At 45.0% G+C, this 14,590-nt stretch overlaps 1 protein-coding gene across 1 annotated transcript in view; it reads left to right on the forward strand.

Moving 5' to 3' along the window:
• Window positions 1–14,590, forward strand: part of PKD1 (polycystin 1, transient receptor potential channel interacting) — a 102,595-nt gene that overhangs the window by 65,269 nt on the left and 22,736 nt on the right. Inside the window, exons 18-27 of the mRNA XM_089540766.1 lie at window positions 706–985; window positions 2,139–2,355; window positions 4,504–4,663; window positions 5,119–5,271; window positions 5,805–5,949; window positions 7,588–8,187; window positions 8,357–8,525; window positions 9,216–9,468; window positions 9,785–9,980; window positions 13,758–13,928. Coding sequence (XP_089396892.1) covers window positions 706–985; window positions 2,139–2,355; window positions 4,504–4,663; window positions 5,119–5,271; window positions 5,805–5,949; window positions 7,588–8,187; window positions 8,357–8,525; window positions 9,216–9,468; window positions 9,785–9,980; window positions 13,758–13,928 — 2,344 coding nt within the window. The remainder of the gene's footprint in view (window positions 1–705; window positions 986–2,138; window positions 2,356–4,503; window positions 4,664–5,118; window positions 5,272–5,804; window positions 5,950–7,587; window positions 8,188–8,356; window positions 8,526–9,215; window positions 9,469–9,784; window positions 9,981–13,757; window positions 13,929–14,590) is intronic.

Raw genomic sequence — 14,590 nt, forward strand, 5'->3', positions numbered from 1 at the left:
GATGCCACCACAAAGATGCTCCTTGCCTTATCAATTGCATTGACTTATCCATGGCTGATAAGACTGCATCAACTTATCCATGGGTTATATCAAAATCCATAATTTGTGACTATTGGTTACATATTTGGGGGGGGGGGAGTGAAACATGAAGAGTTGACAGAAATTAGATGCAATAAATTTAAATTAATAAATTATTAAAGATATTAACAACAAGAAAAAGAAAACAGGGAGATAAAAAAGGAGATGAAAAATGCTAAGAATAAAATTAAGGAGATGAATTGGATTGATATTAAAAAAGGACAATATGGTCAATGTGAAATTAAGTTTCATAAAGAAGAAGAGGGGAAGTCAAGGAAGTATCATGCTAATACAAGAATTGAACTTAGATGTTTTCTTTTTTTATTTTTCATTAGTAATAATATCACTAATTATAAGTTCAGACATTGAGTGTATGTATATATGTATATAAAAATAACTGGCATTATGAATAGATACTGGAATATTAAGTTATAAAAAGAAAGTATTCCTCTGAAGCCAACCGGCTAATCAACCTTGCTGAACGTTCTGGCACTTTCTTGGGTCTCCCTGGATTCTGTCCTGAAATACCTGCCATATTTCATTCTTGAGTTCGACGAGGAAGGCCAGCTGTCCAGTGTGTCCGGCTACGACTTCTAAATTGCATATTTCCTCTTGCTCTCAATGCAGAGGTGGGCAGCACACAGCTTCAAGAACAAGACCCTGGTTTTGGACAGAAGCACCACCTCGACGGGCAACATGGGCATGAACCTGGTCTTGAGACCATGGGCACTGAAGGACGGCGAGGGCTACACCTTCACGCTCCACATCACCGATCTGACCACAGGAGAGGAAGGATATGCTTCCATGGACCTCTTTCCAAACCAACCTCCCTTTGGGGGATCCTGCTGGTTGTCCCCAATGGGTCCGGTACAAGCTTTGACCACAAAGATCCATTTTGAATGCACAGGTGAGGACGACTTACATGGGGATACCCAACATTGGTCTTGGGAACAGATTTTGTCTGGTTTGACAGGTTCCTAAAGAAAAGGCAGCTGACAATTTCTCTCTTCAGGGCTTTTCTGAAAATGAAGTTTTTCCTTTTGGGGGGGTGTGTGCATTCCTGTGGTGTTTTAAGTGGTGTTTCTGGGAAAGACTAGGCTCTCCCTTGACTTTGCTTAGTTCAGAGCAAAGTTGGGTTAGGGGCCAAAAACTGTGGCATCTCCCTAGAAATAGCTGTACATTGCGAGCATCGATTTTGGGGTGAGTTCTGCATTTTCCCCCAGTGTAGACAAACCCTGGGTTTCTACATCTCTGATGCAGCATGATAAGAGAGGCTGCATTTGGGATTGGATAGATGCTTGGACTGGGGAGACCTGTGAATAGTCTGCAAACCCAGCCAAAATGTCTGCAAACAAGGCTGCCATAAGACAAGCATCTTTGTTTTGGTCTGTTTGGGAGAAAAAAAAATCTCAACACAACAACAGGAATGTCTTGCATGTTCTTTTTTTTCTCCTAAAGCATTTGGTTTTCTCTGCTCTTGAAGAAAGGGTGTTGTATTCCATGTTAAGTGTTTGTATACAACCATCAAATATTATTGTGATTCAGTAGCAAACACACTGTTATGCCTCTTCTAGAAGATCCACCCAGACAGGTGTGCAGATATGAGAGGGAGGCAAAAGGATGAAATTTTTATCTGTCCCCAAATTTCCAGCAATATAGCGACTTAAAACTTCAGTTGAGCATTTAGAAATTGAGGCTAGGCATCCAAATAAAAATGGGAAAGCCAAGGGAATGTGAAATACAAGAAGAATTCTAGCTGTGAATGATTTTAATTGTCTCACTCTCTGCGATGCTAGAAATTTGGAACTGAAGGAAACTATTTTTCAGGGTGGGAGGATTCTTATTTGGAAAGCAATGTCCTCATTCTCTTCTGCAACACAACAACCTCCAGACTTGGGTGCAACTCCATCCATTACTTTCAGATTTCATACCTGAGCAATGTGTTTCTGGAAAGGAGGAGTAGAATTGTGCAGTGGGTGGGTGGATTTGTCTTTTCTCTCCAGTGATTCCGTCAAAATGCAGGTGTCCTAACGGACTGTGTGTTTTTGTTTGTCGGAAAGGCTGGCGGGATACAGAGAACGAAGGCACCCCCTTGGTGTACATCCTCCTGTCCACTCGCTGCCGGATCGGCCATTGTGAAGAGTTCTGGGTGTACAAAGGCAGCCACTCGGAGCACGCAGCCTTCCTGCCACCCGGCTTCCAGGAGAGCGGATCCCTGGTGTCGGTCTCGGTCCTGGTGCAGGACCAGCTGGGAGCCACCGTTGTGGCCTTCAACAGGTAAAGGGCTTTCCTTCTCCAGGGGAAGGAAGGAACCGGGATGGCCACCTGAGTTTTGCAAGCTTTCCATGCAAATATTTGCAAGAACCTGGGGAGTTCTGCAAATTCCACCTCGAGCTTTCCATTCAAATATTTGCAAAACTTGTCCAATTCCTTTCCGGATGCTCAGAGGGATTGCAGTTAGCCCTGCTCCCTGCTCAGCCATGCAAACCCACTGAGGAACCTTGGGCAACTCACACTCTCTCAGCCTCAGAGGAAGGCAATAGCAAATTACCTCTGAAGAAATCAAGCCAAGAAAACCTTTTATTTATTTATTTTGGAGCTAAGCTGGTGTATTTTTCTGAGTGATGGACTAGGACTCTGAGTGACCAAGATCTGAATCCCTATTCAGCCATTCAAACCCACAGGGGACCCTTGGACAAGCCACACACTCTTAGCCTCAGAGGAAGGAAAGGGAAAACCTCTTCAGAATAAAACCTAGGAGACAGTTTTCATAAACTGCAATTGTCTTGAAGGCATATAACTACCAGAATCAAGGTTCTGAACCCTGACCCCCAACAATAGGTTCATTTCCTTGGATAACACCTTTAAAAGTCAGATTAAAGTCCAGTGTGGACTCACTGCCTTTCCTTGCCAACAAGGGAGCCACTGGCCACCAGCGGTTGCTCCATCCAGTGACCAGAAGCCGTTTCTCTTCCCCATCTGCCGAGAAAACGGTTGACTTGTTTCTGACGATTTACAACTCCTTTGAGAGAGTGCGTCATTTTGGGTGACAGGTAGAAGATCGATACTCTCAGCAAGCTGTTCTTGGGTTGTAAATCAGGGAGGAGGCCTTGGGCCCAGCCTGTTCCGGCTCAAGAAAGAAAATAATTTGGTGTCCTGTTCTCATTGGTAACAAACAGCTGCCGGGTGATGAATGGATGGCATTTGGCGACAAATGGAAAATGCAGGGATGGGCCATTTATTTTGCATTTGCTCTTCTTCCCTGAGAGTGATTTCATTCTAGGAGGATGTTAGGGAACTGATTAAAATCAAGGAGCTGTGTTGATCGGTAGCCACAAGGCTTTGGCACAAAGCAGGAGGTGTGAATGGCGAAGGGTGTCAGATCAGAACAACTCAGAAAATAGCAAGCTACAGAGCAAAAGGTGCCGAACATTGTGCAGAAAGTGGACCCTATTGGGACTTTTTAGATCCAGCTTCCATAGAGTCCCACCACTGACATTGCAGCAAGGTGCCCAGACATGTAATCCTTTTCCAGGACCAATCCTACATTCCAACCTTCTGTCCAGGAGGAATTCCAAAATGTCCTCCATTTTGAGCCTAAGAAGCATACATTTTTTTATTTCTATGCATGTTTTTGGTTTTTAGTTGGTCACGTCCAACATTTTTCATGCATGACCTACATTTTGCGGTACCTTATCTTCCTCTGCAGTTAGGACATCTGGTCACCCTGCCTTATAGACAAATGAAATGCATGCTCAGCCATCTTGATTTCCTGGGATTTATTTTCAGGTTTTGGTCCTTGAAGGCTGCATCCTCATACTGAGGTGTTTGACAGCAGCAGCAGCAAATCTGATTAACTTTTCTGGAGAGAGTGTTTGTGAGATGGAATGACTTTATCAATGGCAGATCTTTGAAGATATTTCCTGGAGAACCAGAGAGCAGAGTGCTGTCTGAAGTTTCAGGCAAATTTATTTCCAGAAAGAATCGACCATTTCTGGCCTTCCAGATTTAATGTTGGATTGCATCTGCTGTTAGCTCCTCACCATCAGTTCTTCTGGTTAGAGCAGATAGGAGTTGCAGTCCAACAACATCTGGGTTGCCTAGGTCTGTTTTAGGGCTTTAAAAGCCAACTTGAACAGCACTTTAAACTGAGCCTGAAAACATGTTGGTAGCCAAGAGGGATGCCAGGTCAGTCTGCTGATGGTCTTTGCTCTTCTATCCATCTGTTGCCAGATCCATCTGTTACTGGATTGTACTGAGGGGGATGAAATGAACTTAGTGCTGCCCCATATTTGCACAGATAATAACCTTGCATGTTGAAGGCTAACCTATCGGGGTGGAGGGCTGTCATGGGGCTGTTTTTCTACCTGCAGGGAGTTTGCCTTTTTGCAAAACAGAGCCCTGATAAGTTGCTGTCCTTTCCAGCTCCATGGCCATCACCCTGCCCAGCGTCCCCGAGGGATTCAGCAGCCTCCCACAGTGGCTTTACAACCAGACGGAGGTGGTCTTGCAGGGCCTGGTGAAGCAAGGAGACCCCCAGCAGGTCATTGAGTACACTTTGGCTCTCATCACCATCTTAAATGAGGTACGAAGAAGCAACCCAACCTGGAGTGGCAATGCTGACAGCGGAGAGGCTGAGGGTGGAAGTCACAGATGGCGTTTCTAAATTCCTTTTTTAAAAAGCACAATAACCTTCTAATGCTATGATTAATTTAATTACATTTTAGCATGATAAAGTTTTTTGTGTTTGTTTGTTTTTGCTTTTATCTGTTCTTGGCTTTTAAATCTTGTTGCAAGCTGCCTGGAGTCCCAGTTCCAGGAGGAAAGCTAGAATCAAAGTCTTTGGATAAATAAAGAAGGTGGAATTGAGAACTGCATAGAAGCTGGCTAAACCTTTTGCCTTGTTATGGTACTTGTTCTTTGTTCTTTGCAACAGCTAGTTTTTCCAGTCTTATTTCTACTTTGCCCAGGATTGCATTTTGCTTCTCAAGAACCCTAATTAATACAAGCATTTGAATATCTACCTTTTCACTCCCAAAGTACGAGTGTTCCATACATTCGAAACCGGAAGCCGAGAGAGAAGACCGACTCAGGGCCTGGATGCGGAGGAACATCACAGAAACGCTGGTTTCCTTGAATGTGAACACGGTGGATGACATCCAGCAGATTGCAGCGGTGTTGGCCCAATGCACGGTATGCGCCTTCACGGTCTTTGATATTTGGAGTGCAGCCTTGGATCTTGGTTCCTGGTGGCTTAAACCCAAACCCTTTTTGTGGTTCTTCAGCCCTCAGGTTTGCACCTCCTTCTTGTACCTTAGCAGCCTGTTTCGGTTACAGTTCCACAAACTCATCACTCGAGTTTGCTACCTATTTATTTGAAAGTTTAATCCAGACAAGACAGAGTTATTCTTCGTCAGCCAAAAGTTGTCTGGTTTTTGTTTTTTTAAATAGTTTATGGCTAGAATTTAATAGTTAGCTCTCCATATCCACTGTTTTTTTTATCCACAGATTCAAGCATCCACAGTTGGAAAATATTATGTACTGTATTTATACCCCTTCTTCAGCCACAAAGGCTCTCAGAGCGGCTAACGTAAATATTCTGAAAAAGATATAAATTCCAAAAAGCAAACCTTGAGTTTAACAATAATGTAGTTCAATGAGCCTGGGAATGTAGATGCTGTCCTCTCTGTCCTTGGTTTTTATTTCTTTGGTTGTCCAATCCCCAGGTGGCCAACAAGGAGTTTGTGTGCCGCGATTGCCTGATGAAGACCTTGGAGAAGCTGGAGAGCATGATGGCCATTCTCCAAGGGGAGACCACGCAGGGGACCATGACTCCCACCACCATTGCTGACAACATCCTCAACATCATGGGTAAGTGCATGGGAAGCAGTGCTTCCAAAGGAGAAACCCCTTGTTTCTCCAAAAGGGCTGAAATTTCTGAGCGTCCCAGGTAGAAAGGTCCTGTCTCCATCGTTTCTAAGAACGGAGGAAGAGGAGAAATGCTGCTGGACCAAACGGAGGTCCTCCATTGTCCCCATGGACAGACATTTTCCCATAGAAAATGCATAAGCAGAAACACTATCAGAGGGCAGCAGTTGTATAAACCACTGCAGGAACATATTGCATAAAGCACAGAAGTGCAGATTACTTAACAAAATGAGGATGTAAAATTTAAGACTAGGAGGAGGAAGAAATATAATGCAGTTTTGGTTAGCATATCGGTAAAAGAAATCATTAATAGGTAGGAAAAGAGGAAGACCACATTGCAAGTGGATAGAAGTGACCAAATAAGCCACAGTCCCTGAGTTTGCAAGACAGAGTGACTTGGAGGTTTCTTATTCCTAGGGTTTGTGTAAGTCGAAGTTGATTCGATGGCAGTTAGCAAGAACAGCAAAAAAAAAAAAGTTAATTATTAGGACAGAGTTGCACAAATCAATCCACAATGGATTGTTTGCAGAGACGGTGGGTAAATATATAGCTAGACAGAAGAACTTGCAACGAACATGATAGCATTGTATTGGAAACCTCCTTCAGAGGTAGCCCAGCTTCTTAATGGAACCCTCCAGGCAGCATCGATAATGTGTAAGCTAACACCTGCCAATATAATCTAATTTCTCCGGAGCACAGTTTGGTGTCAGGTAGTTAATTTAGAGAAACATAACAGTGCATTCCAGGAATGTCCTTAGCTCACAATTATCACATCTGGGGCTTGCAAATGTTCCATCACCTTTAATTTTGTGCACATACTCTAATTAACATTTAGCATATTGCTCTTTAGCTATCCAGAACTACATCATATTTATTTCCCCTTACGTTCATGTGTTTTATATGCCCGTTTAGATTTATATATTTGCAGCTATGTGCTGTGGTGTGTGGATGTGGAGCTCACAACTGCAACTGCATCCTAAAGCTCACGTGTTCCAGAAATTGTTACACAGAGGCAACAGTACCTTGGTACCAGAGATGATGTATAGCCATCATGACCACTAGCCAGTGTTGTTAGTCCCATTATTTAACAGGGCAGAAGAGGAAGGTTTAACCTTTAATATTGCATTAAGTGTGGTGTAGTGGTTTGAATGTTGACTATGATTCTGGAGACCAGAGTTCGAATTCCTACTCAGCCAAGGAAACCCCTGGGTGACTTGGGGAAGTCACACTCTCTTAGCCTCAGAAGAAAGCAAAAGGAAACCTCCTCTGAGTAAATCTTGTTAGGAAAATCCTAGGAGAGATTAGCCTTAGGGTCGCACCATAAACTGGAAACGACTTGAAGGTGCACAACTAAGTGGATGCATTGGTGTGGTGTAGTCTCCTTCTTTGGAGGTTTTTAAGCAGAAGTTGGGTGGCCATCTGTCAAAGGGAAGGCTTGGATTGTGTCTTCCTGCATGGCAGAAGAGAATTATATTGAATGTCCCCTTGGGGTCTCTTCCAACCATATGATTCTGCGATTGCACCCTATAATTTTTGCTGCAGCATTAGCAATGACCTGAATTTTTCCTGCTGCCTTTTCAGGGGACTTGATTCACCTTGTCAACACTGTTCCTCGGGAGTCAGAGCCGCAAGAGCTTTGCAGCGGCCAACGTCCCATGGAAGTGGCTTCCAAAGCTTATGCCCTCTCCACTGACCTGATGCGCATCCTGATGAAATCCCGGGTGCTCAACGAAGAGCCCTTGGAGTTGGCCGGCACCAACATCACGGCCATAGGCAAACGGGCCGACCCTTTCGAACTGCTTTGCTACGAGGACAACCCCGAGTGCCAGTTCTCCATTCCCCCATCTTTCAACACCACCTTCTCCAACATGACAGATGTCGTCCAGGTCATGATCCGCGTGGACTACAACCCCTTTCCTTTTGGCTACATTGCCAACTACAGCGTCTCCTCGGAGGTGGCTTCCATGGAGTTTCAAAACAACAACGGGACGGAAATACCGGTGGGGAGCCTGGATCCGGAGAAGGCCATCACCGTCATGGTGGTGGACCCCCAAGAGAAGAACATTACTGTGGGGAGCATTGAGGTTGAGGAAGGGGGTTCAGTCAACGTGGCGCTTAGACTAGAGAGCGGCAACCCTGAAGCCGGGCTGTATTTCCAAGTCACCTTCAGCGTCCTCAACGGTAGGTAAATGACTAAGCCCCTTGGTCACATTTATCACAGATCCTTTTAACTGAGCCCAGGTGTTGGGCTGCATCTGAACTGCAGACATTATGCAGTTTGATACTGCTTTTCTCCCAGAATGGCTTCTCACTCCGGTTATCTCTCATTTCTCTTTTTCCCAATGGCCAGACCGCTACGTGTCCAGCGAAAAGGAGCCGTTCATCGCCGTCTGTTTCTTTCACTCGCCTGAGCCCAACGTTGAGCAGAATTGCACAGCCTCCAAGGAGATCCACCTGGAGGATATGAACAGGAGACCCCAAGGGGACCACCGACAATACACCTTCTTTGTCTCCCCAATGTAAGTGGAAAATCATATGCGAGTAATTGGGTTTGTGGGTGCATTCAAGTTGTTTCCCACTTATGGCGATCGTAAAGCAGACCTATTGTGGGGTTTTCTTGGTAGAATTTGTTCAGAGAAGGTTTACCTTTCCTCTGAGGCAGAGAGTGTGTGACTTGCCTAAGGGTTACCTAGTGAGTTTCCATGGCCGAGCTGGAATTTGAACCCTTGTCTCCAATCCCTGCTCATTCTTGCAAACCCACAGAGGCAAGTCACACTCTCTCAGCCTCAGAGGAAGGCAAAAGCAAACCTCCTCTGAACAAACCTAGCCAAGAAAACCCTGTGATGGGTTCGCTTTAAGGTCACCATAAGCTGGAATCAACTTGAAAGCAAAGGACAATGACAAAATATTCTGTAAGCTGCTTGGAGTCCTTGAGACATGATAGAAATGATGGTGAAGATGGTGATGATGATGATGATGATGATGATGATGATGGGGATGATGAGGGTGATGATGATGATGTTGAGGATAAGGAGGATAATGATGAGGATGAGGACCATAGCAGCAGCTGTTTATGTGATTCATTGGCTGTTTATGTGATTCACTGGCTCTTTAGCTCCTGCCCCACAGCACTTGGTCAAGGGCCACCACTTCCCTTTCCATCCTGCCCCATTTTCTGACAACTCGATTGGTTCCCTTTCTCCTTTTAGTACCGATGACGCCGAAATGGATTATTACTTCAACATCACCAACCACTTCCTCTGGTCTCCCGTGGAAGTGACTCTGGGTCTGTATGGATCCTTGTGCCAATATTTCAGCGCCGAAGAGGTCCGCTGGAAGACGGAGGGCCTGGTGCCCTTGGAGGGGACCACTCCTGAGAAGGCTGTCTGCTTGACCCAACATCTGACCGCCTTCGGAGCAAGCCTTTTTGTGCCCCCGCACTCGGTCCAGTTCATGCGGCCTGTGAGTCCAGTCAGAGATATTACCGTTCTGATTTTCCCTGTCATGTGATAGTGGTTGTATTTCATGCCCTTTCTTTGAATCAAAAGCCTGTAAGACTTTTAGACTATAAATTTAATTCTGTTTTAATATTCACTTTTGTATGTTTTTAATTGTATATTTTTTAAAAAATTATAAGCTGGAACCTCCTCATGCCCCAGGTCCCAGCAGGTCCACTGCTTCTGTCTGTGAGTCAAGTCCATGTCCACTTTCTGGAAGGAGGACATGACAGTGCAAAGGTACAGCCATCTTCAACACATCCGTGTTTCCTTTTGCTCAGCCTCCAGGGCCGGGGATGAACTACATTGTCCTGCTGACGTGTGCCCTCTGTTTTGTGACCTACTCCGTGGCTGCCGTGATCGTGCACAAGCTGGACCTGATCGACATTAACCGCGTCGGGGTGATCCCTTTCTGTGGCAAGAACGGGCTCTACAAGTACGAGATCCTGGTGAAAACAGGCTGGGGCAAGGGGTCAGGTTAGTAGCTGCGGTATAAATGTAAATTCATGCTTCTTAGTCATGGTCAAAATGGAGGACATCTTTGAAATTCCTCCTGGACAGAAGGTTGAAATGGAGGAAATGTCTTGGAAATTGAACCTTGAAATGTCTTGTAAAAGGAGGAGGATGCCTGGCCACCTTGCAAGGGATGGACCCCAAGGCTTGTTTCCACAACCTGCAGCCCATTCTTCCAGATCGCCATTTTTCTGGTGAAAAGAAAATGGATTGCCTGTCATCCCAGGGAGAATGTGACACCTTTTAAATACCATATATATTTGACTATAAGTTGACTTCACGTATAAATCGAGAGCAGGTTTTGAGGCCAAAATTATGGTTTTTTGTATGACCCATGCACAAGTAGAGGGTAAAACTTGGGGACATGTAACAAAGGATCTAAAGGATGAGGCAAAGGAAAACAGTGCCAAAGGACTTGGAATATTCCAGCAAGTTTGTGCTCACCTTAAAGGCTGGATGGAAGACAGAATAGAAGGCATCAGTATTTTCAGGAAAGATTACACTCTTCCCTTTCACCAGAGGATGGTTCCTTTTTTAATAACAGTTAAAGTACAGCAGATATACTGGCCCATGGAGAAGTCGACTCAGTTTTTTTGGGTCAATATTCTGACTAAAATTTCTAGATGTATATATGAGTTTATACAGTAGATCTTGGGAGACCCCTGCACCGTTAACGTTTTAAAAACGAATACCAGGTTTCAAAAAACAGAAATAGGCTTTTTTGTTTTTCTGTTGGTATTTGGGTGGTTCTGGGAACAAAGAAGTTCAACTCCAGACTTGCCAGAGTTGCACGCCCCTTCCGTAAAGGAAGAATAGCAGCCACCCTGCTTTTCTTAGGTGTGTAATTTCCTTTGCTCCTCATGGCCAGAGCAAGACGCTTTTAAAAGGATATGGGTGGGACGGCTCTTGGATATGGGTGTTGGCCACCCTCGGCTTGGGCAGAGGTTCTGTGCAAAAGCACACGCTGGTGAGCAAGTGAGCTGCTTCAAATGGGCCAAGGTGGAACCAAGGAACATCTGGCAGCTCTTAGCAGAACGCAAAGGAAACATACTGTGAAGGTTTTCAGCCGCTCAGTGGAGAGAACATCCAGGAGAAACATCTCCTCCCACCAGAATATTGGCCTAGTTTGGAACCACTCCTGTTGGGAAAGTAAGCGAACCCGGCTTGGCCCATCTGCCGTTCCTCCCAAGGTGAAAGGAACATGATCAATGGGTGGGCAACAGCTGCAAAGGAGCAAGTTGATCCATTTTCCGCCATGCAAAAAAACCCACCCTGGAGAGCGATGATGGAGGAGGAAGAAAAGGAGCAAGGAGTGTTCCCATTCGTCTATAAAGCGGATCATGATGCGAATATAGGGGGTATCGTTTCCACTCAAGCCTGAATTAGATCTGCACTGCCCCGGAATCATTCCCATAGAGATTCGAGTCTAAATCGGATTATCTCAAATAATTCGAATTATATGCCTATAAACCGGTTTAAAAAACAGTAGTAATGCGGATTATTTTTGATCCCGGGGTCCGATTCGCTGTATCCGAATGGGAACGACAAGGGTGTCTGATTTGGGAACCTGGAGATGGGAGGAGCAGCGCTCAAGGGGCTGGCCTGGGGGTGTCACCCTCTTTGTTCTCTTCCTGCATCGCCAGCACCATTTTCTTCCATTCGCATAGCCTTTACCCCGGTGGATTGCAACCTCCCCTCTGCTCCACATTCATAGACCGATGTGTGAAGAGAGCCACTGAACACCATTTTTAACTATTCTTTTTTCTTTTTTCGCCTCTGCCTGAGCGCCTGAGCAGCAGATGGGCTTTGCAGTACATGCCTGCTTAATCGCCCCCCAGACAGCCCAGGGAGCAATGGGGGAGGCAAAGGGATTTGGGGGAATGGAGGCTCCTTCCAGAGGAACTATGGGAAGACACAGGAGAGCCTTGATGTCCAGGGATCTGAGGGGGGGATCAAGCTTTCTCTTTTCTCTTCCCCAAAGAGTCTCTCTCCACTGAACCCCACTGCCTTCTCCTCCTTGATCCGATTTGCCAAACCTGCGCTTTGGATGCATAGTCTCTACCTACTGAACCCCACTGCCTTCTCCTCCTTGATCTGATTTGGCAAACACACACGCACACACACTAGATAGATAGATAGATAGATAGACAGACAGACAGATAGATGTTTATACACACATATGTTTATATTTGAATACTCACACACACACATGCATATATATATATATATATAAACACACACAAACATATAGGTATATACACACATACATATTTGTGTGTGTGTGTGAATGCACATATATATACACATATGAATGTATATTTGTGTGTGTGTGTGTATCTAAAGTAAACTATAAAGTAACAACTTTTTTAATTTACGGGGAAAAACTCATCTGTTGTTCCAAACCCACTGTAGAAATAATACAGTTTGAGACCCCTTAACCTTCCCTGGCTCAGTACTAAGGAATTATGGGAACTGTTGTGTTTGTGAGACATTTATCCTCCTCTGCCAGAGAGTGCTGGTGCCATAGTAAACTACCATTCCCAGGATTCCCTAGCACTGAGTTATGGCAGTTAATATGGGGAGACACAGAAGAGCAAGGGGTTTAGGACAAATAGAGGCTCCTTCTAGTCTGGGGAGACACAACAGAAGAGCCTCGGATGCAGCCGATTTCCATTGGCTGCCCCAAACCTCCCCCCCAATATTTGTGACGTCTGAAGCCTAGGCGCTTGATTGACAGCTTGCGGACACAAATGGGAATGGGGAGCAAATTAATCTGCTTTAAAATAAAGCGATTTAAAATAAATGAGAATGAAAACAGGGTCTAAATTTTGAATCGGGATAATTTGCCCCTTTTCGTAATGGAAACTATGGAAAAAAATCGAATTATTCCCGGAACATAATCTGAATCAGAATCGCGCCAATATAATCCGTTTTATCTGCCAAGTGGGAACACCCCCCAAGAGGGTGTTTAAACTCACCTGGCTTATTCTTCTTTCACCGCAGAGAGATTTGGAAAGGTGGAAAGGCTGATCCTGACACTTCCAATCTGTGGCATGACTTGCAAGTGGATTGTTATAGTTAAACAATCCACCTTTAGGTCATTCCAGGATCAACCCAGTCTGTATGAGCAGCCAAAGTGCTTCAGTTCCCTACCTTGTTGATGTGGTTGTGCCTTCAAGTCATTTCTGACTTATGGCAACCCTAACGTGAACCTATCAAGGGTTTTCTTGGCAAGATTTGTCCAGAAGAGGGTTAGTGTGATGTAGTGGTTTGAGTGTTGGACTATGACTCTGGAGACTAGGGTTTGAATTCTGGCTTGGCCATGGAAACCCATTGGGTGACCTTGGGCATGCCCCACTCTCGGCCTCATAGGATAGCAATGGCAAACGCCCTTTGAAGAAACTTGCCAAGAAAACCCCAAGATAGGTTCGACATTGGGTAGCAATAAGTGAAAAACAACTTGAAGGCACACTACAACATCAACAAGGATTGCCTTTGCTTCCTCTGAGGCTTCCATTGCCAAATGGGGATTTAAACCCTGGTCTCCAGAGTCATAGTCCAACACTCAGACCACTACACCACACTGCATTTTGGGGCTACTTACAGAGTGAGAAATTGAGGACGGACTTGAACATAGGTTTTCAACAGGGCCACCTTTGAGTCACTTTTCTCTGTGCCACATGGGGCAAAGCTGACTCATGTCTCCCCATGAATTGTCATGGCCTCCTTGCTTTCTTCCAGGTACGACGGCCCATGTGGGGATCACTCTGTATGGGATGGAAAGCAAATCTGGCCATCGGCACCTGGACGGAGAGAATGCCTTCCGCCGCAACAGCCTTGACATCTTCCAGATCGCCACGGAACGGAGCCTGGGCAGCGTGTGGAAAATCCGCATCTGGCACGACAACAAAGGTGCGTTACGAGGCAGGACAGCTAAGGTTGGCTGGACTGTGGTACCCACAGTTTGTATGGGTAGAAGAAATGCTTCAGCCTCCTTCTTTGGAGGTGCTTGCAAAGATTGTGCATAGAAAGAAAAGCAGAAAGCGGGGCTCAAGATATACTATTGTTGTTTTGTAAAAAAAAATATCTTGATATGGCAACATCTGCCTCTCACATGTGGCATTCAAGACACTCCCTAGCTTGTTATCCTGATGATATTTATCCCACAATATTCCATTCCTTGACCAGAGCACTCTCTCAATCTTCAATGGCTGTGGTTTCCCCAAGTGATTGCAGTTGTCTGTGTTCCATTCCAATGGTATTAGAACTACAATGGCCAACTGGAGTAAAATATAATCTCCCACCTTGATATTGGTGCAGTTAGAGGTAGAAATTTGCAAGCAGGGCATCTGAGATCATATTCCATTTCTTCTCTTGCAATGATTCCATAATTCTGATCCACTACATTCCCAGGACAATTAAGGGTGCATCTACACTGCAGAAATAATCCAGTTTGACATCACTTTTAAGTGCTGAAGCTCTATCCTGTGGAATCCTAGAATTTGTAGTTTCACAGGTTTTAGCCTTCTCTGCTAGGGAATGCTAGTACATCAACAAACTACGAATCTCAAATT

The sequence above is a fragment of the Sceloporus occidentalis genome, unplaced genomic scaffold, assembly GCF_023333645.1.
Source record: "Sceloporus occidentalis isolate IW3139 unplaced genomic scaffold, rSceOcc1.0.p SCAF_10, whole genome shotgun sequence".
Lineage (NCBI taxonomy): Eukaryota > Metazoa > Chordata > Lepidosauria > Squamata > Phrynosomatidae > Sceloporus > Sceloporus occidentalis.